Below are 26,994 nucleotides of genomic sequence, written 5' to 3'. Positions count from 1 at the left end.
TGCCCTAACACAAGATGAGCATGTGCTACTGTTGCAAGGAATGGCTTCATCTCCTGCACCACAACACTGGCCCCAGTTTTTCAACTTTAATCCACGGTTTCCAAAGAACCAAATTTGGTTTTGCACCTAACCCTTCAGCCTTTATCATCTCAATGTCCTTCCTTGAGGGGGCTTAATTTGCTGCTCTTCGTCTAATTTCTTGGTAATGATGTGTCAGGAGTGATTTTACTTTCTTCATGAATGCACTCGAGGCTCTGAAGCTCCACCCGACCACTGGGCTGGCTGTCTCCACAACTTCTGCTCCGACACTGTCATCATCATTCAGATATTAATGTATTCCCATCCACACTGTGATTTCTAACTTGACCCATCGATTACTTATTGACTGTGTCATTTAGTTTCCAAACACAGTATTTCTTGTCTTCCTTTTCCAGTCACCTGAGGCTAGTCTCTGTGCAATGTTTTTCATTATTCATACTTTGCTGGGTTTTCCCTGTGGCCAGCACATGCTTGCTGGAGATTTCCATACAATCCTCAGTCCCTACTACTAGAATAGCCATTTCATCTGGGTCCCTTCAGTTAAACATGACAGCAAGATGGAAAACAAACAAACAAAGAAGTTTAAAAATTATACAAATAAGCGTATGGTCATATAAACTACTAAATGGAAATGGGCAAAGTGCAGAACACAGTAAACATTATGCTCTCACTTGTGTAGAAAATTACTGAAAATATTACATGCGCAGGAATTTGAATAAGTATTAATACTCTGCACACAAAGGGCATGGTATCATGGATTTCTCTCTCTCTCTCTCTCTTTTTTCCTGAGGGGAATCAAATAATGAGGACTGCAGCAGAGTTACACAAGAAAGGAAGAGTTTTGTCCATTTTATTAAACAAACTTAGGCCATAAAATATTTGTGGCTTAAATTTCTTCTATATACTAAATGTATATAACCCAGTTAGCGTGAAGTGTTTGCTAGAAATCGTTCCTCACAGCTTCTTTTTAAAACCTTCAGTTATCTTCTTCTTTTTGCATTAGGATTATATCTGCAAGGAAAGAATTGGCATTAAAGAATGTTAAAGTAAGGGATCATCATTTACTTTGAAAGCTTAAGACACACACAATAGCCAACAGGATGGAAATGCCAATTTCATCCTTTATTAAAGGACTGGCAGTTCATTTTCATTTATGCCTTTGATGTTGCTTTTATGAATATATTGTAAACTGAAACAAATCATTAACAAAAAATGTTATAAAGCACTAAAATAATTAAAACAATAGTTTAAAAGTCACGGTATGTTTATACTTCTTTCAGTAGGGCTTGGAATGGATCCCACACACCTGCACTCAGAAATTAAAGCATACCATTTGCACAACAGAACAGAATGAACCCCAAATAGAATTATAACTGTAGAAAAGTTTCTGCTACAGCAATTAAACAAATATAATTGGGCAACCTGACAGTCGCATTTAATCCTGAAGAAATCAGTATTAAACCAGTATAAAAGGCATTCTCATCTAAAAAAAGTGGATTGTATTTCCAAAATTAGAGAATCAACCAAACTGACTGTGAAAAGTACATGACTTTCTTCTGTCTTTACGATTAGAGAAAAAAAAAATTAGGAAAATGCACCCTCACACTGTGTTTCTCTTCTGTTTAGTATTTGAGCGTCAACTAAGACTTGTTTGGCCTATTACATTTTCAACACTCATTACACTCCTCTAAAACCTCCCACAAACTTTGAAAACTCCAATCTATTTTTCTTTGTTTTTATCTATGTGCCAATTAAAGTTAATGTCTGTCATTTTGTCTTAATGCAAAGCCCCTTTCATTCATAAGTCTAATTAAGAGTTGAAAATAAATCTCAGAAAGTGGTCAAGTTCAGCTAGCTCAGGAAACCTCCTTTTCCCTGCATGAGCCAATACGGATGTTAACTACCTTGTGTTACAGCACAACTGCATCGACCCCAAATTTGAAAGCTATCCCCAATAAGCTCAACTGAGAGGTGCTCAAATAGTACAAGGAAATAGGTATCCTAAATTAAAACATTCCCGTAGTGAAGGGCCTATTTGTCCAAAAGGGCAGAACAACAAAAAGGAATCTATATAAATAACAATGCAAAGTTTAAGAAAGCTGAATTAAACCTTACCTAAAGAGATCATCAGCAAGCGATTCTTCCTTGGCGTGCTGAATTTGCACCTGTTGAAATGAACACACTTTCAAACATTTGCTCAGGGGTGAATATTAAGGACATGAATATCCAGGCTGACGCGTCACAGTGAGCTCTGGCCTCCCGACCATCTCCCCCTCCACAAATCATTTGTTTTCACTTCACACTGAGACTATCATTGCCCCAGTGCTTGAACAGAACAATTCTACCCGACCTGCCTTCTACATGTGTCCCACACATATTATTAGTTTGTTGAGTTTTTAATTGATCTTTCCAGCAGAACCCTTCTACTACATGGAATTCCAGTGCACTGACACAAGACCACTCCTGAGCCTGAGATGGGGGTGCTTCCCCAGCAGCAAATGGGCTCCTTCCGTTTAGTCCCAGCTGAGCATGCTGAAGTGGCTGCTGAACTACCCCAGCCAGGCAGTACTTTTCATGCTAAAGTCCTCAAGCTTCTAACACATTAAAACAGAAAAACCATGTGCTGAGGGCATTTCCTCAAACCCGCCTCTGATCCCTTCATTTGCCATCCAAAACCCTTCAGTGACTGAGTCTGACCCTTACAAGGTGCAAATCCCTGGAGAACCTGGCTTCCTATCACCTTCCTAATCATATCCTGCATCTCCAGACCTGTTCTTGGGCCCATGTCTTCACATCACTTAGCTGTGGATGTTGTGGCCATTTGGAGAATGAACCAGCAGATGGAAGAACATCCTTCTCTGTCTCTCCTTCTCTCTGTAACTCTGCCTTGCAAATAAAAATAACATAAAGCCTAAAAATATGCAAAAGAAGTAGAAGTAGATAGCAATAAGACAGTTATGCCTTAAATGTAGAGACCAATAAATAAGAAAAATATTTTAAAAGCTTTCACAGAGACTCTCCTAAAACGAAGCTTCAGAACTATATTCAAAAATCAGAACACTTATACAGTACTCTAGGAAAAGAAGTGGAGAACATTCGACAATGGTATATATTCTGTTTCCTACTGACTTTCAAGCTGAAAAACGGATACTTCAAACACGCAAGTCATCCAGAAAGTGGAAAAATTGGACTATCAAAAGATAGAGCAGGGGAGCTGGACAGAGGCACAAACAATACCCTCTGTGTTTACAGCAGAGACAACAAATGACACACTTTCTGTGATGTTGGCAGGGACACAGAAGAAAACCCAAGGGGAGGATGAACTCAGCACTAAAGGGAGAAAGAAACGTAAACTACAAAACACAGGACAGTACACAGCACTGTGCGTGTCTCGACTCTGGCACCTGATAAAAGAAGGAAATAAAATTTTACTTTAGGCTTCTGACTCCAAATACATACTGAGTGCTCCAAAAACAAGTATCACAAGAGACTGTAAAGTGGTCACGTATTGGTGAGCAAGACTGGCATATAGATGCAAACTTTATTTTTCTGGAGGAAATAAACTGAACCTACAATCCAAAGAAAACACACAGATAACATTCCAAGGAAAGTGATCACAATCAGAGCATACAAAATAGATACTCTGGAAAAAAAGGGCAAAACAGATCAAGGATCAAGAAATACCAGGTACTGATCTCACAGGCAAAGGAAAGAGGAACTTAAAAGAATCAGCAGGAAACAAGAAAATTTACAGAAGAATGCAACAGACTCCCAGTGATCCAACAATACACTAGGCTGAATTAGAACTCAATGGACTGAGGACATACCAACCAGAACTGAAGAAAGAAGCTGTAAATGGGGAGATGATCCGAAGACATCGCCAAAAATAAAGTTCAGTGACATAAAGAAAGAAAACATGTAGAAAAGTGGTCTGATGCATGGGAGAAAACAGTGAGAAAATCTAACTGATGCCAAATTGGACGTTCAGAAGAGAACAGATTAAATAAAAACTGGACTCCAGGTGTTAGGGATGTTTTGTTCTTAACTTGGATGGTGGTTGTGAGCACAGAAACACTCACTGATCTGCAGCTATCGTGCACTTGTTGGTAGGCACACCATATTTTAATGGTTTCCAAAATGGGCACTACTCAAGAAAATTCCCTATGATAAATGATCAGGTATGTTTACTCACACACAGTTCCTGCTTTAGAAACAGCAGGCTATCTATCAAATTTATCACTGATAGATTTGTAATAACCTACAGAAGTCTACACACCCATACTTTTTTTGTGGCTGAAAACTTTTTCCTGTTTAGATCAGAATGTTAACTAACCCACTTGCTTATGTACCATTTTGTAAACTAATACCAATAAAGTAGAATTTTCTAAAAGAAGTGATCCAGAAAGTACAGATTAATCTCAAGGCTTCAGATCTCACGTTTCTTGAATGATCTCAGGCCAGTTATCCTTGTTTCTGGTTCTAAGTAGTTGTTTTTAAGAGCTCAATCTTAAGAAACTTGCATCTGTAGTTTATCTCAGTTTGTGGGCTTCACTTGTACTAACCTCCATCTCCTGCCTTAGCCACTCTTCCAATTCCGCATTCTTTCGAGCATTATGAGCTATTAGATCTGATCCTCCAATGATGTGTGGCAGTTTTCCTGCTCCGGGAAACGTGACCTGTTAATCAGTCAAAGTAATACGGTTTTTAACACTTAACTAACAAATACAATGATCAATTCATACTCTAAATGACCTTTTAACTATTTACAAATGAACAGTTTGCACTAAAAACATTCTGTGTGCAAATGCATTTTTCAAAGCACAACAACCACCATATTACTGATTTAGATAGAACTCAAATTCATTTTAATTAGAGGCAATTCAGTACCATTTCCAAATAAATTTGGTTTGAATACCATTCGTAGCTTAAAAATAATTTTTAGCATATCAATATTTCTCATGATTTTTATATATTCAAACTACTTTCTAGGTATTTAACTACTTACACTGTTTTATACTTATTTACATACCAATAGCAAACACCACATTTTTCCCTGGTAACTTAATCAATTAGAAAATCCCGTCTCTTTTGAGTTTCTATTCACAAGCCACAGCTGTGAGTTGGGAAAGAGCAAGTGCACCACTAAAAAGGCGTCATATGAGAGGGATCTCGTCTAAGCAGAAGAGATTGCTCCTGTCGGACGGAGTTCAGACCCCTCTAGAGCATCATAGCAGGTACAAATCAACCTGAGAAATGACAACAGTACACGCTCACATCACAGACAAAGAGCTACACTATGTCAGTTACGGCAGACACTGAAATAATTACTGTCCTCTGATCAAACGCATAGGGCAAAGGCCACCAGTTAGTGTTAGGTCTGGATCAAGAAACAAATCCCCAGAACAGATAACAAACTCGCACTGATTGAACCAGTGATATCCCATTAGTTGCGCTAATCAAGTTTATGTAATGTCAGTTCCTTAATAAGCAGGAATTCAGATCTGATGCAACATTCAGTGTCCATGGAGTAATGTGTATATTATGGTGTTTGGGTCAATAACACACTTACATTATTGACACTGGTTCCAAACAGTTTTAATATATCAGCTAGATACATAGTCAGGTGATATGATCTACACCATGGTATCGCACAATGATGAAACTGTCTCCTCAGAATGTATCTCAGTGTTGTTAAGGGATACATGACTGGGTTTCTATTTGGTTTTATAAAGGCATGAAATAATAGAATGCCTGCAGCCTTCATTACTGGTTGTGCTCAGCTTTTAAGTAGAAGAAACTGCATCCATTTTGAACATAAACTGCTTTCATTACCATTTAATCTTAACAATATTTCTAAAAACATTTCAAACACTGCCCTCTTGTGATACACTTAAAGAAAGAACTACCTTTTTGAATTTCTTGAAATTCTTCCGTTGACCATAATCAATATTTACATCCGACAGATTTCTGGAAGTGGAGATAACCACCAATGATCTAAATTCAGTCAGTAACAGCTTCTTTGGAAACTCCTCGCCATCTTCCCGAAGTTCATCATCGTTCTTAAATGGAGTCATAAGGGATGGAAAAGGAGAAATAAAATTACTTGTTATTTAGGAACTTATGGCAAAAACTTAGAACGTCTGAGGAGACACAAGTTTGCTTTTGGTGCCTGCACTTTGTATTTGGAACCAAATCATATCTTCCTCAAATCCCCAAAATTATTAACTCAAATGCTTTATAACTTTGGAAACATTTCAACACATTGGCCTGTAATAGGAGACTAAAAATCATATGGGATTTTAAATTTAGTATCCTATCCTAATAAATAAACAGCTCACCTTCGTGCATATGTTCTCAATACAAAACCTCAGCACTGTCTGCTTCTCATTAGAACGGCTCACACAGATGATTACATATTCTACATGTTCCACAGGTCATCTACCATACTTAGGCATTCATGGATTCTCAGCACTTTTTTATTTTTAATTTCTTTAATACCTCAAAATAATCAATTTTTGTTTTCAGACGTTACCTCATTCACTCACAAGCCATTTCTTTTTCCAGATGAAGAGTTCTAAAATCAGCCTCAGGATTCCTTCAGACATCCTTCACTTGCTAACAGTGACCTCTGATTCATGACATTTGCTATTAGCTACCTAGTCAGTCACACAGCACCACTGTTGCAGCTGCTCCTGAAGCTGCTAAACTGGAAACAATAACAGGGGAAAGTGCTAACACGTCTAAATTACAGGCAGTCAGGAAGGAAAGGAAAACCAGAACAGACAGCAAGCAGGGGTTCCTGAGACAGGCAGAGCACTGTCAGGGACTCTTTCTAAAAAGCAATAGCCTAATACCTCCACAGTTCACAAATATCTCACATCTCCCGCCCTCCAGGTTTCACCCTCATTATTTAAGTAAAGAACTTGAATTTTATGAGTTTGACAATGTCTTGCTCCTGGTCATGTACCTACTGATGTCACAGGAGGCAAGGAATGACTCCATACTGTCACAGTTAACAACAGCATTCATTTCCAGAGGAGGCACAAGGAAGAACAGGATCAGAATTGCAGAAAGAGAAACAATTAATCCTAAGAATGTACAATGAAGGAAACAGATGACAGTTGCTCCCTACACGTCAGATCTTGAACAAATAAAATAGAACACATAAAAATTTCCTCACGCAAGCTTCTTCTTTGATGGACACTTCTTTGGCTGACCACAGTGATTCTTGCTTGAGATCACACTTCTTCCCAATTTCACTTTCTTGCTAAAGGAATAAAATTCATAAAATATTGCTCATAGGAGTTACAAACATATACATATTTACTTAACTTGAAAGGCAGAGTTACACAGAAAGAAGCAGAAAAAGATCTTCCTTCTGCTGGTTCACTCACCCAATGGACACAACAACTAGGACTGGGCCAGGTCAAACCCAGGTTCCAGGAGCCAGGAGCTTCATCTGGGTCTCCCAGACGGCTGACAGCAGAAGATGGCCCAAGACCTTGAGCTACCTGCCTCCCACCTGGAGTCCTAGAACTTCCTGGCTTCACCTGCCAGTCTTGGAGGCTGTGACCACCTGAAGAGTGAACTAGCACATGCAAGCTCTCCTTGTCTCTGCCTCTCTGTAGCCCTGACTTTCAAATCAATCAATCAATCCTAAACACAAGCCACTGTCCACTGAGCAAGCCAAACAGACTTTGTTCAGGCCTATAGTAAGTTCTAGAAGCACACTGAGTTCCCCTAAAAATCATTTGCCATTGTACCACTGCCCCCTTCTTCTCCCCTTCCCTGAGGAAAAGTGGGACCTATGTTTCTGCATAACTGGGATTGTGGTAAACACTTGTGTGGCCTTGCCCCATGATGTGAATCTTTCCCCTTCTTTAAATGCCTTTCCTCCTACTTCATTCTGTCACTTTATTCCAGGAAAGGTTCATAGTGCAGAGGGAAATTGTTCCTTCATTCCTATAGTGGGAACACCAATAAACTGTCACTGTGCTTCCCTTTGTCTTCCACATTTCCTAATTCTAGCAAATGACTTGTATAACCAAAAGAAAAACACCTTAATCCCAATGTTACATTGGGATCTTAACTCATATTTACAATTATAAAGTCACATTAACTGTTCAAGATACTTGTCTGCAATGAAAGTGGAGAGTGTCCTGTATAGAATCACAGTATCTTTCATGCTGAGATGTCCAGATCATGTTCTAGGCAAAACCATATTACATAAAGAGTTTCCTAAACTTTCAGTAATACTACAATCCCTTTAGATACAGTGCACGACATATCATTTTACATAAAGTTTTCAATGTTACAGCAATAAATATTCACATCACTTTTGAAAAGGAGATTGGAAAGTGCATGTTTAGGAACTAAAGAAAATTAATGCTTCACTCACCAATTATTACGAGTAAATATGTGTCTTCAACCTTACTAGGCATGACTACTTTAATATACATCCAGTTGCTATCACCTTCAGAATATTTTAACTTCATTTAGACACAATGATAACATACATTCAATATATGAACCTTCTCCTACCTTCCTCTTCTCTACATCCTTCAACTTGCTAATTCTCCTAGGGTTTTATTTTTTTTTAATAATAACATTTATGTAGTTATTTGAAACACAGTTACTGACAGAGAAGGAGAGAGATATCTTCCATCCATCGGCTCGCTTTAACTGCATTCCCTGAATTGCCAGGGAAAACCAGGCTGCTCACATAATTATCTTCTAAGTCTACACAGGTGGCAGGGGTCCAAACCTATGGACCATTCCCACTCAGATTGCCTTTCCATTGGCATGAGCTGGATCAGAAGAACAACAAAACAAACCAGTTCATTATGGGAAGCAGACAGAAGAGTGGCTTAACCCACCACACCATAATACCAGTATCTGTGAGACCCAGTACACTTAGTGTCACATAATTATCAATGGATATTACTACTGCACTGTAGGCTGGGCAAATTTTTTTTATTTTTATTATTTTTTATGAAAGGCGGATATACAGAGAGGAGTACAGAAGATCTTCCGTCCGATGATTCACTCCCCAAGTGAGCGCAATTGCCGATACTATGCCGATCTGAAGCCAGGAGCCTCCGGGTCTCCCACTGGGTGCAGGGTCCCAAAGCTTTGGGCCGTCCTTGACTGCTTTCCAGGCCACAGGCAGGGAGCTGGAAGGGAAGCGAAGCCCATATGGGATCCCGGGCGTGCAAGGCGAGGATTTAACCACTTGCGCACCGCGCCGGGAGATTGCAAATATAATGATGGTATCTCCCAAGTAATAGCTATTATGACAGGGTAGTAGAAAATGATATAATTTTAAATGAGAAGGAAAACTTTGGACTAGGTGGATATAATGAGGGGAGGAAGAACTAGACCACAGACGCAGTGGGTGCTACTAAGAATGTTACCATTGCAGGAGGCAATTGCCTAGATTGTCTTGGACCTAGACAAGTGTTCTACTGTTGGGAGAAAAGCAGCCAATAGCAGGTGGGCATTCTTGGCCTGGATAATGCCAATCCAGTGTTATGTAAATCAGTGTGCCAGCATAGCTGCTTATTTTATCTTATTCTTATTAAAGATTTGCAGCAAATGCCATGCAGTGGGGGACAGGGGACAGACACTAGGCTGGGAAGCCCCCTGCACACACTGGCCCTCGGGCTTACTGTGTGCTGCTCAATGGCAGGGGTGCTGCAGACTACCTGAGGAAGGGGGTCAGGGGCCTGTTGCAGTGGGGGCCCTGAGAGCATGCCTGACAGATGAGGAGTGAACTCATAAGACTTGGAGCTGATAAACTTTGCAAATTTTCTCAACCTCATGCAACGAAGCCGACACAACCCAGAACTAACACAACCACTCAAGTTATCAGCCTTGCAACATTCTTCCCCACATCGGGGTCTCTAATTCTCATCAAATGACTGGCCTCCATCCCTAGGTGCTGATGTAGTTTGACAGCAAGGAGTGACTGCCTTTCTTTCCCACTGTGGACACATGAGAAAAAAACAAAAAAGAACTGATACATTTGTCCCACCCTCCTCCCTCCCCACCCTAACTGGAGGCCCACATGCTCTACATTTCCCTCAATTTTGTAAATAACATTGAAAATAAAATAAAAGTTCAAACAGAATAGAAATAACTGAAAAAGGATAAAATCATTGCAGGAATAGCACTAAGTTTTCCATTTTAACTCACAGTAAATCTATGGACATACTAGAATCTGTATTAAGTCCCAAAGTAGAAAGAACAGTTCTAGGGGCTGGCATTGTGCTAACGTGGTTTAAGCTGCACATTGTGTTACCAGTACACCATACCCGAGGGCCAGTTCAAATCCTCCTGCTCCACTCCTGTTCCAGCTTCCTGCTGACACGCCCGCCTAGGAAGGGAGCAGCTTAAGTACTTAATTCCCTGTCACCAATATGGAAGACCAGGATGTAACTCCTGGCTCCAGGTTTTGGCCGTAACTGCTATGGCCATTTGCCAAGTGAGCTGGCAGCTGGAAGGTATCTCTCTCAACAGCCCTCTCTGTTACGCTTTCAAACAAATACATACATTTTAGAAAAAAAAAAAAAACAAAGCACAGAATAGTTCTACCATCAACATAGTTTAGAAGCTACCTTTTGGAAATCCAGCTCAGGCTGGATTCAACATGTCACCACGGGGAGACCTGCATGGAATTCCTATTGCTGAGATTGAGCTTGCCAAGTCCAGGTTGTCATGGCCACCTGGCTGCAATCTCTCTCTCTCCCCACATCCTTCCCTTCTTGTCACACCGCCTTTCAAATAAATAATTCAGTACACAAATTTTAAAAGACACTTACAGATCCTTTGTCTCTTTCTAGTGCTGTTTCATCATTGCGAGTGCTGCCTGTTTCCAGATCCATCTTGGTCCTTTTTCTCATATTGACATTGTCCTCTTGTTTATGAACATTCACTTGCATTTCCAACTCTGGTTTTCTGTTCTTGAATAACTCTTCCAAGACTTCATCTTCTATGGCCCGATCATCCATTTCTTTTCTCTTTTTAGTTATTAGCTTTTCCGGGCAAAGAGACTGATGAGCAGAATTTTTCACATCAGATTTGAAATTGTTCACTAGAATCAAGTTATCTGTTTCTTTGTCAAGAGGCTCATTCTGAGATAGATGCTGCTGTGTGTTTTCCCATATTAAGACTGGGGCAGGTTGGGTTTGTTCTAGAAGAGAACAAGACATTTCTGTTCGTGCTGACTTGGATGAAGACATTTCTTGATCTTCTCCATCTCTTTCCCTTAGATTTCAACAAAGAAAAGACACAAACAGATCATGAGTACAGTTAAGTAATTTTTCAGTTAGGTAAGATTTACAGTTCCCTCCATCTAACTCACAATGTATTCTTGATTTTCATAATTAATACTATCACTGGAAACCAACCACAGACATTTGAAAGCATTTCATATTTATACACATTCTACAGTTGTGATAGGACTAATGGACCTTGTGGCTCAAGCATTATGGAAATCCATATTTTCTCTGCTGAAGCAGAACTGATTAATCACTGCTGAGAAAAAGGTAAAAACAACAACAAAAAAAGTCTAAAAATACTCTGCTGCCAGGAGACAGCAGCTGATGTGTAATGTAGGGAATTGTGGGCAGTGAACATTATCCAAAGGATAAAACTTGACAGGTTAACTCACTTTAAGTTAACAAATCAGAGTAACTAAATCTTAAAGATGCTACTGATGTTCAGTGCATTTACTGTGTGACTGGATCATGAAAACACAAAGACCTAGGTCCCTGCTCTCACGTGCTTACTGGATTAGTGCTGAACTGGACCCGTGAAGGAGATGTTTAACACTGATTTAATATAAGGGTGTATGGTGGGCAGAATGACTAAGAGAATTTTATAGTAATTTATGTGATCAGAATTCAAACCAGGGAGCCGTAGCTCAAACAGGAAGGGAAGGACTGAAAAGATACTGAGAAGAAGCAGCAACACATTTATCTTGAGAGGCACAGAAGAGTTAACCACAGGGAAATGATCACAAACAACAACCAAAAGAACCCAAAAAACCCAGAACGACCCCCCAAAATCAGAATGCTTAAAAAAACATACAAAAATGTGTGAAGAAACTCTCAGGGCCAAGTCAGACAGATCTAAGAACCTGGATAGGCCACTATTGTGAAAAACAAATGAAGACTACAATAAAGAGAAAGATTTAACTGTTAAGCACTAGACAACTGTGTCCAAGGATGTCACTTATAGATGATGCATTGCTGGTTAAGAGACAAGCCCTACAGAGTGGCAGAAAAATCAAGGATCTGTTTTAGAAAATATTCATTGATTGAAAGGCAGACACACTTCATGACAGAGTGATATAGACAGATCTCTTTCATACATTAGTTAATTCCCCAAATTACCGTGCAGGCCCAAGTCAGAACCCTGCAATGCCATGCAGCTCTTCCACGTGGGTGGCTCGAGACCAAGCACTAGGGACCTACACTAGCAGGTAGCTGGACTGAGAGCAATGCAACCAGCACTACGACAGAACTCTTGATTATCGCAAGCAGCAACTGAATGCACTCTGCACAACAACGCTAGTCCAGCAATAATCATCTTGAACAGCTTCATGGTGACTTTAGAAACAAAAGGGAAGGGGCCAGCATAATGGCTCAAGTGGCTAATTCTCTGCTTGCAGCGCTGTCATCCTGTATGGGCACCGGTTCATGTCACTGCTGCTCCACTTCTCATCCAGCTCCCTTCTTGTGGTTTGCAAAGGTGGTGGAAGATGGCCTGCATCCTTGGGACTGTGCAACCCCACATGGGAGACACAGAGGAAGCTCCTGATCTTGCCTTCAGATCAGTTCAGTCCCAGGCACTGCAGCCATTGGGGAATGAATCAGCAGACAGAGGATCTTTCTCTGTCTTTCCCTCTCTCTGCAAATTTGCCTTTTCCAAGAAAAATAAGCAAAATCTTTTTAAAAAATCCACAAAAAGTAATTTCATCTAGGAGAATTATTATCCACAAGCACATGCAGAGGCAAAATAGGACTAAAGAAAATGCCAACTATATAATAATAGAAAAGCAAGATTTTCTAGAGACACAGGAAAGTCATCTAAACATTTACCTTTTTTTAGGAAATGGTTGAAAGTAGTTTTTGATGGAGTCAGCCTGCTGCTGAGAAGCCCATTTTCTACCTTTATGTTCACCTGCAAACTTTGTTGGTGAACCTTGAGAGTCTGACATTTGCTTCCTTTCCAGAGTATTTGATACTTGATTATGAGAACCTGTTTGGGGAGGTTCCTTTACAATGGATCTTTCCTGTGCAAGTGTTACAGACTTTTGTTCCAATCTGCACATCTGGATTTCTTTTGGCCTTTCACTCAAATCCATACTGTAGCAAAAGAAAAACAAATGCAAGTAGGTAATCAAGTTTACAGCAAATTTATCTACAAATGAGGATCTTGGAGAAGTCTAAAGTGATGTAACTTTAGGAGCAAAGTCCTGACTGACACTATTTGACTGGACTGATGTTACTGTCCAAGGGAGCAGCTAGGGTCAAACAAGCCCCAGGAGGAAGAGTTTCATCCTCACAAGCATGTATTTTCAGGCATGCTCTAATAGATAAATAGCCCACACAAGGAAAATCTACCTTGTCTCTTATTATAGATCAAATGAAACGATAACCGAAGATAAATGCTTATTTTCTTTCTAAAATTATTTCTAAATAAATGTGCCATAATAAAAAACATTGAGAAAAATCTGTCATTCCAATATCACATGTAAAGAACTATTTATATCACTCTAGATGGGTTGATGTTGATATTCCAGCCAGATGGCATCTCTAGAACAGAACAGAACTCCATACACTGGCAGAAAATAGTTTAAAGACACAGTTTTACAGCATATGGTTGGATAATGCCAATGCTATGATTTTCACATACACACATTCACCCATAGCACAACAGGTAAACTTGTCATTCAGCATCCAAAATAGTGTCTCTGTTTAAAAAGTTAAATCTGACCTCAATATAAATGTAAGTATAGCAATAACTAAATACAGTCCAATATATGAGTAGGGAGAGCTCAAATACTTAACACGAACACTTCATTGAGGAGTATTTAAAATAAAATAAATTATCTTGAATAAAAAGTATAACAGAGCAAGCTAATCTAATGCATTCCAAAGAAAGTCATCTCAAAAAAATAAAACCCCCAAATGCTTAACAAACATAAAAGCACTAAATAAGCTATCTTTATAGAGAAATATTTCAATTGTAAGTAATTCTGTCAATGGGAGCATCTCCTTTTAAGAAATCGAGGTAGTTCTATGGGATCCCTGGATCCTTGTCCCTTCCCTCTCCTCCCACTTCTTCCCTTTCCCCTCCCATTTCCTCTCCTTCTCTGTCCCCTCCCCTCTCCATCCCTCCCTTCCCTTCTTCTCTGCTCTCCCCTCTACACCCCTCCTTTACTCTCCCCTCCTTTCCTCTAACCTCCCTACCTCTCCCCTCCTCTCCCACTGCACAGAAGAATGACAACCATCCTGGATGGGGTGGCGTGGGCAGCACAGACTTCATCATGCTGAGAATGGCACAACATTTGAAGCTTACAAAATGTTTTTCTGCAATGTTCCACTTAACCATTTTTGATCATAGTTGACTATAGATAATAGAAGCTCCAAAGAGAAAACTATGGATAAAGGAAAACTACCATTATTTCAAACTTATATCACAAGTGACAAAGCTGTGTAATTCTTTCTAGTCTACAAGACACAGCTGAAGGAAATGAAAAAAAGAAATTCACCATAAGCCAAGCATCTATAGTGCTGGCTTCCTTGCCACAAAGGCAAAACTGAGTAGATGCAACAGAAAAGCCCAAAGGCTAAAATACTTAGTTGCTGGTCCCTTACAGAAAATTGATGACTTCTATTCTGTCACCTTCCCTGCCATCCTACTTTCCCACGCTTCATCTCCTAAGACATGATGTGATAAAGGCACTGACTATTTCTTCATCATACTAATCTATCATTAATCTAGTGGCAGCACATTGGCAAAAGCTTGTTAACACAGATGCCTTACCACGTATCTACTTGCTCTGACTCTGTGTCAACGACATACGTTGTAGTGTTCACTGGGAGACTTGGCCTTAGTTTTTCATCAACCAATAAGGCTTGTGAAAGGCTTGGCCCTGGAGTCGTTGTCTTTGCTCCTGTAAATCACACAAGTGAACAAGTGGAAACAAAACAAAGCAAAAACAATCACAAGGGCTAGAACCAAGAGAGACATTTAGTCTCTGCATTTCCACAACTACCACACTGGACCAAAGCACCAGCCTCTTTTTCACCTTGAGCTTTTCACTTGTACCCACCCTTCCACTACAGACTTTAGGAATCCATTCTCCACACAAATCCAGGCTAATCCTTCTTGTCTACCTGGACACTCTGTAACACAGACATATAATCTGCCTTCTCCCTCGTTCAGGATGCACTTCAGTGAAGCCCTCCACGCCTGCCTCACTACAAGAGCTTGTCCTCAATCACTTTCTCTTCACCTTGCTTTACTCTTCTCTTTCTTTGTACGGCCCTATCTGAACTGAGGCAGTAGACTGATGTTTACTTTAGAATCCTGAGCTTTAGGATATAAAATTCATTAAAAGAGGCCTGCATTACTTTATTCACCAAGGTGTCTTCAACACCAGAACAGAGCTTAGTACCTGATAGCCACGAATATTTACTAAGTTAATAAAAGTATGCATGTATAAATAAATGTTTTCAAGACTACAAATGGAATCAGTCTTAGAAAGCATAACAGTACCTAGCACATACACAGACTATGACTAAATGATAAAGTTGCTAAACCACAGAATAATGTTTTAATTACCTAAACTGGGCTGGTGCTGAGGATCACAATAATTCTCTGTAGTCATGAAAATAACTGCCAATCCAATTTCTGCTTCAGGAATAGGTCGAAGACCCTGTCTAGCAGGACAAAATATTAAGATTACATCATGCAAAATCAATCTTATGTTTCTTCCTGAAACCATAATTTTTTGGCATGAACAGAATTTCAAACACAGACCTAGCTTCCATTAATAATAACACTGCAGCAGTATATTACATTAGACAAGTCTATCGTACTTTATGAAGTCAGGTAACTATCTGCAAAATGAAAAAAAAAGTCAGAAAAAGATACAGATCTTTATAGTCATAAATTTCTATAATTTTTACAGTAGCAGAAAATAGTAATTCCAAGATGAAACAATAAGACAGTATTATAAATTACTCTATGATGACAATGATACAAGAAAAAGGGAAAAAAGAAAAGAAGTAGAAAGGACTACATACAAGCTATAGCTATACATGTGCTACTTCTGCACTTCAAATAAACTTCGACAATCGAATGTATTAAAGTATCCCCTTTTGGGGGGCGGGTTATTTATTTTTATTGGAAAGGCAGATTATCTTCTGTCCTCTGGTTCATTCCCTAAATTGCCACAATAGCCGGAGCTGAGCACATCCAAACTCAGGAGCTTCTTTCAGGTCTCCCACATGGGTACACAGTCCACAAACTGGGCCATCTTCCATTGCTTTTCCAGGACATTAGCCCGGAGCTGGACGGGAAGTGGACACCAACTGGCATCTACAGGGGATCCTGGAGCTTGTAAGGGGAGGATTAGCCACATGAGCCACTGCCCTGGGCCCTGAAGTATCTTCTTAAACGAATCTCATGGTATACCATTTTGCTGCTATTTTACACTGTGAATGACTGATTTTATAAAACAAAGATAATTATGAACTGAACTTTAAAAAGGGTTTAAGTACAGGTATAATCCTAAAAATTTTATACTTAAACATTTTGAAGACATTACAACCAGCTGATCACAAATACCTATATATCTTTTAGGCAATTTAAAACTAGTATTTAAATGTCCTATTAAGCTTTTTAAAACTATAAATTATAATATGCAATTAGTTCTGAAGAGTCAGTACCTGAAATATTGCGGGAAGACAAAAGAAGCATCTTTCATATTATTAAAATTGTTGAATATTTATCTGAGAGGCAGACACAGAGTTTGCAAGCTTTGACCCACTAGCTCATTTAAATAGGCACAATGACTGGGGCTGGGCCAGTTGCAAGCTCAGTAACTGAGGAAGCAATCCAGCTCTCCCATGGCTTTGGCAGCGGCCCAGTTACTGGACACTGTTGCTTCCCAAGATCTGTACTGCTGGGAAGCTAGAGTCGGGAGGCAAAATAAGGAACTGTATGCAGGCACTCTGATGTGGGAGAGTGGCATCTTCATTAAAGCATTCAGCTAAATGCCTGCCCCACTGCTTCTGAAATCAATAAAGAGAGTAATGTGGTCACCATTACTACATTTATTCAACACTGCTCTCACAGCTCCAAATAGAACAAAACAAACAAGGAGAGAAAAAAAAAAAACAGATCAGAGGCTCAGGGATTAGGAAAGAGAGCAGATGTGTTATTATCTGTAGGTACAATTTATAGAAAACAGGAATAAATGACTAAGGGTTAAACGGGAGTCTAAGGAGGTGGCTGCACACAGGATGAATATCTAAACGTCAGCACTTTACAAACATCAACAGCAAATAACCAGAAAGTACCATCAGGGAGACAGTATCATGCATCTGCATAGTACCATAGGGTACCTACTATCTACAAATGAATCTAACAAAAATATTAAAATGTCCACACAGCAAACACAAAATTATAGTGATTTATAAGGGACTTTAAAAGGCCTAAGCGAATGGTTAGGGACATCATATCCACAGATACTAATCAACACCTAATTCTACTTCGTGCACATACATTCAGTGGAATTCCTAAGAGAAGTCCAACACAGGTTTTGAGACTGTGATTCTAAACGGACATGGAAAATTGAGAAGCAAATAATAGCTGGGATGCGTCTGAAGAAGTGGAGAAAAAGTCTCCCAGCAGAGAGGAATTCACTGAAGTGACAGCAATTACGACAAAGTGGTAAATGTGGCATGACACATTCATCAGTGGAATAAAACAAAGGTAAAAGCATAGCTGCACATGTAGGAACTTTGTTATGCAACAGAAAAAAAACCAACCATGAAAAGCAAAATAAGACTAGTAAAAAGTCAATAAAACATGAGCATTTTCTGACCTACAAAAATATTTCTTAAACATAAACAAAATCACTGACTACAAAAGTTGTCAATTTCACTACAATAAACTTAAGGGCTTTTTATTTATCATCACACTAAAAACATGTGCTCCAAAGTTACAAGTTACAAAAAATTAACAGATTTTGCAATACTCCTAAGTAAAGAAACAAACAAAAAAGAATTAATAAAAAGTTTCTATAAATGTAAAAAAACACAGAAACATGCAAATACTAAGATGGTCTGTGGGCTCAGCACGATGGCTCAGTGGCTAAATCCTTGCCGTGCAAGCGCCAATATCACATACAGGCACTGGTTCATGTCCCAGCTGTTCCACTTCCCAGCCAGCTCCCTGCTTGTGGCCTGGGAAAGCAGTCCAGGATGGCCCAAAGCCTTAGGACCCTGCACCCATGTGGGAGACCAGGAAGAAGCTCCTTTCTCCTGGTTTTGGATCAGCTCAGTTCTGGCCGTTGTGGCCACTTGCTGTGTAAAGCAGTGGAGATAAGATCTTTCTTTCTGTGTTGGTCAGGTTGCCTCTGTAAATCTGCCTTTCCAGTAAAAAATAAATAAATACATGAATCTCAACCAAAAAAAAATGGCCTGGTATTTGCACCACATCTTTATTCTCCAGACATTTATTCACAAATTACTCTTTACATGAAATGTTTCTAAAAGTCTATTTTTTTAAACAAACACTGTAAAGAATGCAAATATTCTTTGATAGTTCAAGATGTAACCAACAATTAAGATTTTTTTCTTTTTTGAATGTGAGAATGAGGGCAACGGAGAGTCCACAGCCAAGTCTGTGCCAGGCCAAAGCTAGGAGTCAGGAACTCCATTCTGGTCTCCCATATGGGTAGTAGCTGCCCAAGTACTTGGTACATCTTCTGGTGCCTTCTTACGTGCCTTAGCAGGACGCAGGATCTGAAATGGAGCAGCCAGGACTGGAACAAGCCCTCTTATAAGGCATACTGCAGTGCTGCAAGCATGGTTACTTAACCTGCAGTGCCACACACCAACACCAACCATCTTTTTCAAACTCTGAGACTTCTCTGCCTATTACAGAGTCCTTCACCCTTATCCTGGCCCCAAAACAAATAACAGAGGCAAAGACTATAGAAGCAAATGTCATCGTATGACCAAGGTTGTCAGTCCAACCTTGTACTCCACTGAGGGTTTCTTCCCAACATGTATGTATGCAGAAAGCAACATGCACTGCTGAAGAGAGCCTGGACTAGAGAACTAGACGCCTGGATCCCTATTTTGGTTATGATGCTCTACATCTTCTAGTCAAGTCCTTTCATCAGGTACCTCATCTACATAATGGAATCATAACAGTAAATAACGCTTGTGAGGATTACAAATTTGAATATACTAACCTTTTCTATAGATTTATGTAATTTTTAAGTGATAAATGGTAGCACTCTTTTTCTGCTTGGTACATTCACTACCTGGCTCTCTGTCACAGGCTCTCTCATCACAGGTAAAATGTTGCCTGAAAGCGGCCTTCTCTACTTAATTTGTCTTTACGTTAAAAAACAAACAAGAAAGGTTTAGGCTTTAATTTATAAGGCAAAGTTAGAGAGAAGCAGAGACAGAGAGATCATCCATCTGCTGTTCCCCTAACAGCTATAATGGGATGCAGAGCTGGGTCACTCCAAGGACAGAAACCTGGAGCATCTTCCAAGTCTTCCACATGGTGCAGGGGCCTAAGTACTGTTGAACAATCCTCTGCTGCTCTCACAGGCAGATAACTGCACTGGAAGTGGAGCCGCCAGGATTCAAACAGGCACCCATCTCAGATGCCAGCACCACTGGCAGTGTCGTTAACCCACACACCACGGTATTAGCAGGAGGGGCCTTCTATATTTAGAATGGACTTTTCCACTTAGCCCTGTTACCTAGTTTCCTTCATGCACACACATAATTATGGGCCTACTTTATCCTTCTCTCTCTCTCTAGACAGTAAGCTCCATTAATGGCAGAGATTATGATTATCTTGCTAACCATTAAATTCCTAGTATATAAAATATAATGAAACAGTACATTTCTGTATTAGCAATACAATGATAATTTTGCTTTTCTTAAATATCTTTTTTTTTTTTTTACAAAAAAACGATTTACTTCTTTTTTCTTTGAAAGGCAGAGTGATAAAGAGACAGAGATCTTGCATCTGATGGTTCACTCAGCAAATGGCTGCAATAGAGAGCTGGGCTGGTCTGAAGAGCCAGGATCTTCTTGCTGGTACCTCTCATACATGCAGGGGCCCAGGGACTTGGGCCATCCTCCACTGTCTTCCAGGCTTAGTAGCAGGGAGCTGGATTCCAACTGGAGCAGCAGGGACGCAAATCTACATCATGGTGACGGCCCCTGAAATTTATTTTCTATTTAGCAAACCCACATGAGGAAAAAGAAAAGCAATTGCCATCGTCAGAAGGACTCTGGGAACAGGACAACTGAATCTCTAAGAGAGCTGGTGATGAATTTCTCGGGCATATCTGCACTCAAGGTCCCAACTATGTATCTTCTTAGGTGAGTATAAATTTAGTCAACAGACTAGCAAACCTGGTATTTCCATTGTGAGAAGTTGGTGTGATGGAGGGGGTGAACAATTCACTAGAGAGAGTGAGCAGAGCTAGGGTAACTGAACTCACCCTGCAAGGAGGCAGGAGACAGGCAGGTCCCCACGGAGTAGCTGACAACTGTGGCCACACAGATAGTGACCTGAGGGGTGCACCTGCAGTGCAGTCCCTTATTCCTTATGCTGACTGCCACCACATGCTCGGAAGGGAGCAGTGGGTGGAACACCTCAGGCTGTCTGTTCCAATATTGACCAATTAAAGAAGCATACTTGTAGCTACAATTGGATACTCAGCTGGGATGAGCTTTCTCTGGTCCACCACATTTTTCTGGTAGGTGATTGGCGATTTTGCCCTGTGCTGGGGAATCTATATCCTCCGTCATCCTAGAGGACTCCACCGAGTGCTCCAGGAACACCCTCCACAATTTCACAAATCCTTTTAAGCTTCAATAACACTGAGACTGTGGATCCAGTGGCACGGTGGCTAGGTCTGAGCTGCTTCACTTCCAATCCAGCTCCCTGCTGATGTGCCTATGAATGCAGGGGAGGATGGCCCCAGTGCTTGGGTGTTTGTACCCACGGGGAAGAAGCTCCAGGTTCCTGCTTTTGGATCAGTCCAGCTGCAGTCACTGCAGCCACGTGGGAAGATCTCTTTCTGTCTCCCCCTTTTCCCTTCTATGACTCAACCTTTCATATAAACAAATCTTAAAATAAAGATAATAATATTGCTAAGATTGTTAACCAATAAAAAGCTGATGGCAGAATGGCAGAAACCCTTGACTGAACGTATCTATTGACTCTATCAGCACTACAAATACTAAAGTATCTGACCTTTATTTTTTTTCTTGTCTCCTCAAAATTACATTATACAGGAAGAAAAAATTTTATATGACTTTTAATATGTCGTTATGAAAGGATGAATACATTTCAGCTTTAAGCAACTTCAGAAAGAAATTATCTTGAATTTTAAACTTAACTATATCATATTCAGCAAAAAAGCTTAATATGACTTTATTCAATCAGACAGGCTAAATACAAATTCTATAATTGTTAAAAAAAAAAAAGAGGCGGAAAACATGCTGATAAAACTGTTCCTAGCACACCAAGTCACACTCAATTTTCAAGTAAACCACATGACATAACTATCACAAAAATTCTTGTATCTAGGAAGCATCGTCAAAAGTTCATGGAAACTGTGTTATGAAAACACTACCTATGAATTTTCAAGTGCTTTTCCCAAATGAATGTCTTTTAAGGTCATTTTCTCCCAGACTTCTCAAGTAAGCTAGTACTTTTACATTACTAAATGAAGTATAATCAAAATGTCACATAAAACTTCCCATTTGCATTTTAATTTAAAATAATAGTGCTGTACCTCTGAAGCATCTCCATAATTGAGTGAATCCATTTTTTCTGAGAGTCAGGAAGTACCATTTGTGTACTGGTTATTGCTATATCAATAACACACGTTCCAGGAGCTGAAAAGAAGCTATCCTCTTCTTCATTTTCTTCTGTTATCAACTTAGCTTCTCCACCTCCAAAGACAACTGCTGAACTTAGTTTCTTATACTAAAAATGGAAAGAAACATGTTTTGTTAGCCAAAGTGTCCTGAGATAACTTTTACTATGTAAAAATTGAATTTGGAAAATAAAATTGAATTGGAATTAAAAAAGAATGGGTTCTACTCCTAGAATAGATCATTTGAGATTTCATTTTGGGCAGAATCCTTACTCAGAAGTTCTCCATGCAGCCCTGGAACCATTACCTTGTCCACAGTAACATCATCGTCATCATCAGACTTACTCTGTCGGCTTACCCGCATGACTTTCTGCAGTAACAAAGTTAGGACCCTTGTTTGGTACAGAGAAGACACTCTATGGATGCTTACTGACTGAATAAGCTAGGACAAAGTTTCCTGTCCTCTGTGTTTACATATTTATATAAACCAGCTCAGTTACCAGGTATTAAGAAGTATAATTATATACATGACCACCTGGCAGACGCTGGTGCCTGCACTTCACAATTCTGTACAAAAATTCTCAAATCAAATACCTTATCAGTGTGAGAACAATAGCACGTGTTGATTTATGGTCTTCTTTAGGAAAGTATAATTTCTAACATTACCTGCTTGGCATTTAAAAATACAAATGTTTTTCCTTTGAAGATCTCTTTTCTTTCCTGCCGCCCCGACAGATCAATATTATTATTTCCAATGGCTGGTTCATCAATAGGTGGGTAAAAACTGTAAAAGTTTGTAAAGCATATTGTAGTTACAGACTACTCTGCATGCTTACTATTAAAATGATAAATTTCTGCTAGCAGAAAAGCATAATTTCCATAAAATCACAACAAGTTCTTTTTAAAGTAAGATTTTGTTTTAATTTGGTACAAAATGACCAAAAGCCACCCATGTGCCTTTTCAGGAACTATAGTGAGAGGTACTGCACAGCACAGCAGGACTGGCTTTCAGTTCCTCAGAATAACCAAGGTAGACAATCATAATCAGACACATGGGAAACACACATGACTCAAACAGTTAATGTGAATTGCAAAAGGGTGAGAGAGAAGATCAAATTCTATCAGCAGCTCGTGTTTACTGGGAGCCACTCTGTGTTACCAAGGCTCACATTTAGTTCTGTGAACACTACCGTAATATTGTTTAAAGATTTATTTTTTATTATTTTTTCATTGGAAAGGCAGATATATAGAGAGGAGAGACAGAGAGGAAGATCTTCCATCCGATGATTCACTCCCCAAGTGAGCGCAACGGGCCGATACTATGCCGATCCGGAGCCAGGAGCCTCTTCCGGGTCTCCCACGCGGGTGCAGGTTCCCAAAGCTTTGGGCCGTCCTCTGCTGCTTTCCCAGGCCACAGGCAGGGAGCTGGAAGGGAAGCGGGGCTGCCGGGATTAGAACCGGCGCCCATATGGGATCCCGGGCGGCAAGGTGAGGACCTTTAACCACTTGCGCCACCGCGCCGGGCCCTACCGTAATATTGTTTCAGAGCATTTTAGAAAAGTTCACAATAGTTTAAAACTTTCTCTAGAGTAAAGAACCTATTTTTCTGCTCTTTAATAAGATGCTATAATATTTTTTAAACGTCTGGGGAGATGAGAAGAAAGCAAGGAGGAAGTAAAACTGAACAGATAATTCTTAAAATCTCATTAGGCCATTCTTTGAATTCCCTAAGAGATTTTGTTACAGTTGATGCAGCTTGTCTCTTTAGCTCCCGGGAAAACATTTAGCCCAACACAAGGATGACTACAGGGAACAAGACAGGAAGAGGCAATTCACAACATTTAAGGGTTAACTCTCTTCAGAGAGCAACAATCAATATGACAATATTGCAATCTTAATGGTGATCAAAGGAGGTAGAACTGATTTCCCTGCTTCCTCCTTATAGCTGCCATCTCGCTCCACCTCCATTTCTCCTTGGCCACACAGAATATGATACATCTGCTAAAGTAAAGCTGAGTCTTGACAGAAAAGTGGAAAATTTATGACAACTTGAAGAATAGTAGCATTTCTCCAATCCATCACAACAAATGATCTAAGTGTATCCTGCAATGATTTCTGCAAGCCAAAATCTTGGGGGACTGGGTGACAATATAAAATTCGAGCTACCATGTTAACTTTCCTGTGTCTAAGCAACTTTTAAAATTACATAGTTCACTTTTAGCAGTTTACTGTACCTAAGAAAAGAGTTAACTGTAATTTCGTTCAAAGGATTTAAGATTCTACACTGAACTAGGATTGTAAAAATAAGCATAGAATTTACCTTCAGCTTTTCCTAACAATACTATGAGAGTACTAACTATTTCTGAGTCTAGAATATTTGGTTCTTCCACTAAATACGATGAGGGCAGAAATCTAATAGTTTAAAAAAAAAAGATTTAATTATTTGATCGGATAGAGTTCCAGAGAAGGAACTCTGGGAGGGAAGAGAGAGCCAAGCCAGAGCACTATCTTCCATCTGTTGGCTCACTGCTTTCACTTCCCAAATGGCCTCAACAGCCAACGTGAACCAGGGTGAAGGCAGGAGCAAGGAGCTTCTTCAGGTCTCCCACATGGATGGAAGGGTCCCAAGCAGTTGGGTCATCTGCTGCTGCTTTTCCCAGGACATTAACAGGGAACTGGATCTAAAGTGGGTAAGTCAAGACATGAACTGGTATCCATATGCCATGCTGTCAGCACTGCAGGCAACAGCTGAGACTGCAGTGCAACAACCTGAGTCCCTGTAAATTTTTTTGGCTTATTCAATCTTCAAGTGTATCTTCTGCCTGGTTTATGGTGGACATTCAACAGACATAAATATAAATTATAACTTTGATACATATACAAAGTATAAACATCTCTCAACTTGTGGACTACAAATTTAGGTATTAAAATTCTGGGATTAAAACAATGTACTGGGCCCGACAGCGTGGCCTAGCGGCTAAAGGCCTTGCCTTGAACACACTGGCATCCTATATGGGCGCCGGTTCTAATCCCGGCAGCTCCACTTCCCATCCAGCTCCTTGCTTCTGGCTTGGGAAAAGCAGTCGAGGATGGCCCAAAGCTTTGGGATCCTGCACCCATGTGGGAGACCTGGAGGAAGTTCCTGGCTCCTGGCATTGGATTGGCACAGCACCAGCCATTGCGCTCACTGGGGGAATGAATCATTGGATGCAAAGATCTTCCTCTCTGTTTCTCCTCCTCTATGTATATCTGACTTTGTAATAAAAATACATAATAAATATTTTTTTTTAAACCCACAATGTACCTTGGTTTACTTTAAACACTGTGTAATTTGAAACTCACCACTAGGTACAATCTACCTTGACAAAAACACAGATATAGGTAAGAACTACCCTGAGCAAAGAACACCGATACATTAGTAGGTAGCTGGAGAGAAAGCCGTACTTGACCTGGCACACAGACTGCGATCTCAGCTTCACCCCTGTGCTCCAACTCCAGGACAAACACAGATGATTAATAACACAGTGAGAAAAAGCGAGCCATGTTCTGAACTTCATATTCCTAGATGAGCCTTTCATTTCTCAGTGTACTGATGAGAACAGAGATTAGTGAGAACCATACAACTAATTAAAGTCACTATTTCTGAAGTAATGTTTTCAAGAAGTTTCAAAGCATTTCTGGTGCTCCAGTGACAGCTGGTAAGAAAACTAGAAAACACAAATATAATCTGATAGAAATATAGATTAGAGGCAGGCTGCTTCAATAGAAGGCTGCCAAATACAAAGTGGCATAAAAATATTTAAAAATAAACTTGGCCTGATTGTATAAAATGTTAAGAGCCATAAGTAAAATAATGTTTTCATAGTAACTGGCACACATTATCCACATATTTATGTAAAGATAATCAAGAAATACTTTTTACCATTTACATTATATACTTGTACATAAATGTTTATCTCATCTTCAATAAATATCTTCTAAACCACAATAATTCATTTTGCTTTTGTCTTTTAAGATTTTTCAAACACACTGAGCACGGATTTCTCCAAACACACTGAATACAGTGAAATCAGTATCCCCAGCAACAACTACTGCCCCAGGACCTGCACAGCTCCCTGTTTCATCAGTGTGCTGGGAGCATGTTCCTGCTTTCTCGAACCACTTACTACACTGCTTCTTTACCTGATCTCTAAAAGCTTAGCCCAAGGGGCAGCTACAACTTGCAGGTGTGCGGCACAATGCTTTGCCTTGGACTTTAACTGATTATATATGCTGTTCTCTACTAGTACAGACTTCCTAAATGTTCATGTACTGACTGTTTCAGATTGGTGTGTTTATTAGGCCTAAAACCTAATGGCAAGCTAGTGAGGTCAAACTTGTTCCAGTTTCACACTTGCAGGCAATAGACAGACTGCTGGCTCAGAGACAAAGCAGGCAGCATAAGCATCACTGTTTGTAGGTCACGTCCCTGATCAAGGACCGTGGCAGGATAGTCAGTATCTTGTGTGGACTGTGCTACCAGGGAGAGAACACTGACCTTGGGCCCGCCCGTTTCGTAACAAGCAGCCAAAAAGCCTGCTGTTTGAGAACAGGCTCGTGTAAAAGGCCTTCAGAGCACTGCATTTTTGGCACACCACACAAGCTGTGTAAGAATACAGGGTACTTGGGCCCGTTGCAGTGGCGCAAGTGTTTAGGGTCCTCGCCTTGCACGCCCGGGATCCCATATCCCATAGGCATTGAAGGCTAGTTCAATCCAAGCAACCTACTATCCAGCCCCCACACACACACTTGCA

The 26,994-nt window shown here is 40.0% G+C and overlaps 1 protein-coding gene across 6 annotated transcripts in view; it reads right to left on the bottom strand.

Annotated features, from left to right (window-relative positions):
• Positions 1 to 930: 930 nt before the first annotated feature.
• The window catches only part of LOC121166333 (nibrin-like), a 37,019-nt gene continuing 10,955 nt past the window's right edge, over positions 931 to 26,994 (bottom strand). For 3 of the 6 annotated variants that reach the window (XM_040995481.1, XM_040995482.1, XM_040995484.1), the window contains 10 exons: positions 22,868 to 22,985; positions 22,118 to 22,311; positions 15,895 to 15,992; positions 15,094 to 15,223; positions 13,143 to 13,409; positions 10,860 to 11,304; positions 7,220 to 7,306; positions 5,946 to 6,098; positions 4,598 to 4,715; positions 2,528 to 2,913 (listed from right to left, as the gene is read on the bottom strand). In XM_040995481.1, coding sequence (XP_040851415.1) covers positions 2,834 to 2,913; positions 4,598 to 4,715; positions 5,946 to 6,098; positions 7,220 to 7,306; positions 10,860 to 11,304; positions 13,143 to 13,409; positions 15,094 to 15,223; positions 15,895 to 15,992; positions 22,118 to 22,311; positions 22,868 to 22,985 — 1,690 coding nt within the window. In that variant the 3' untranslated portion in view covers positions 2,528 to 2,833. Of the gene's footprint in view, positions 1,051 to 2,154; positions 2,205 to 2,527; positions 2,914 to 4,597; positions 4,716 to 5,945; positions 6,099 to 7,219; positions 7,307 to 10,859; positions 11,305 to 13,142; positions 13,410 to 15,093; positions 15,224 to 15,894; positions 15,993 to 22,117; positions 22,312 to 22,867; positions 22,986 to 26,994 lie in introns of those variants that run through there. The other 3 variants (XM_040995478.1, XM_040995479.1, XM_040995480.1) reach the window with 2 other exon arrangements.

This window comes from Ochotona curzoniae, unplaced genomic scaffold, assembly GCF_017591425.1.
Source record: "Ochotona curzoniae isolate NIBS_2020 unplaced genomic scaffold, NIBS_Ocur_1.0 patch127, whole genome shotgun sequence".
In the NCBI taxonomy this organism is placed as follows: Eukaryota; Metazoa; Chordata; class Mammalia; order Lagomorpha; family Ochotonidae; genus Ochotona; species Ochotona curzoniae.
This window is presented reverse-complemented; position numbering and strand designations above follow the sequence as displayed.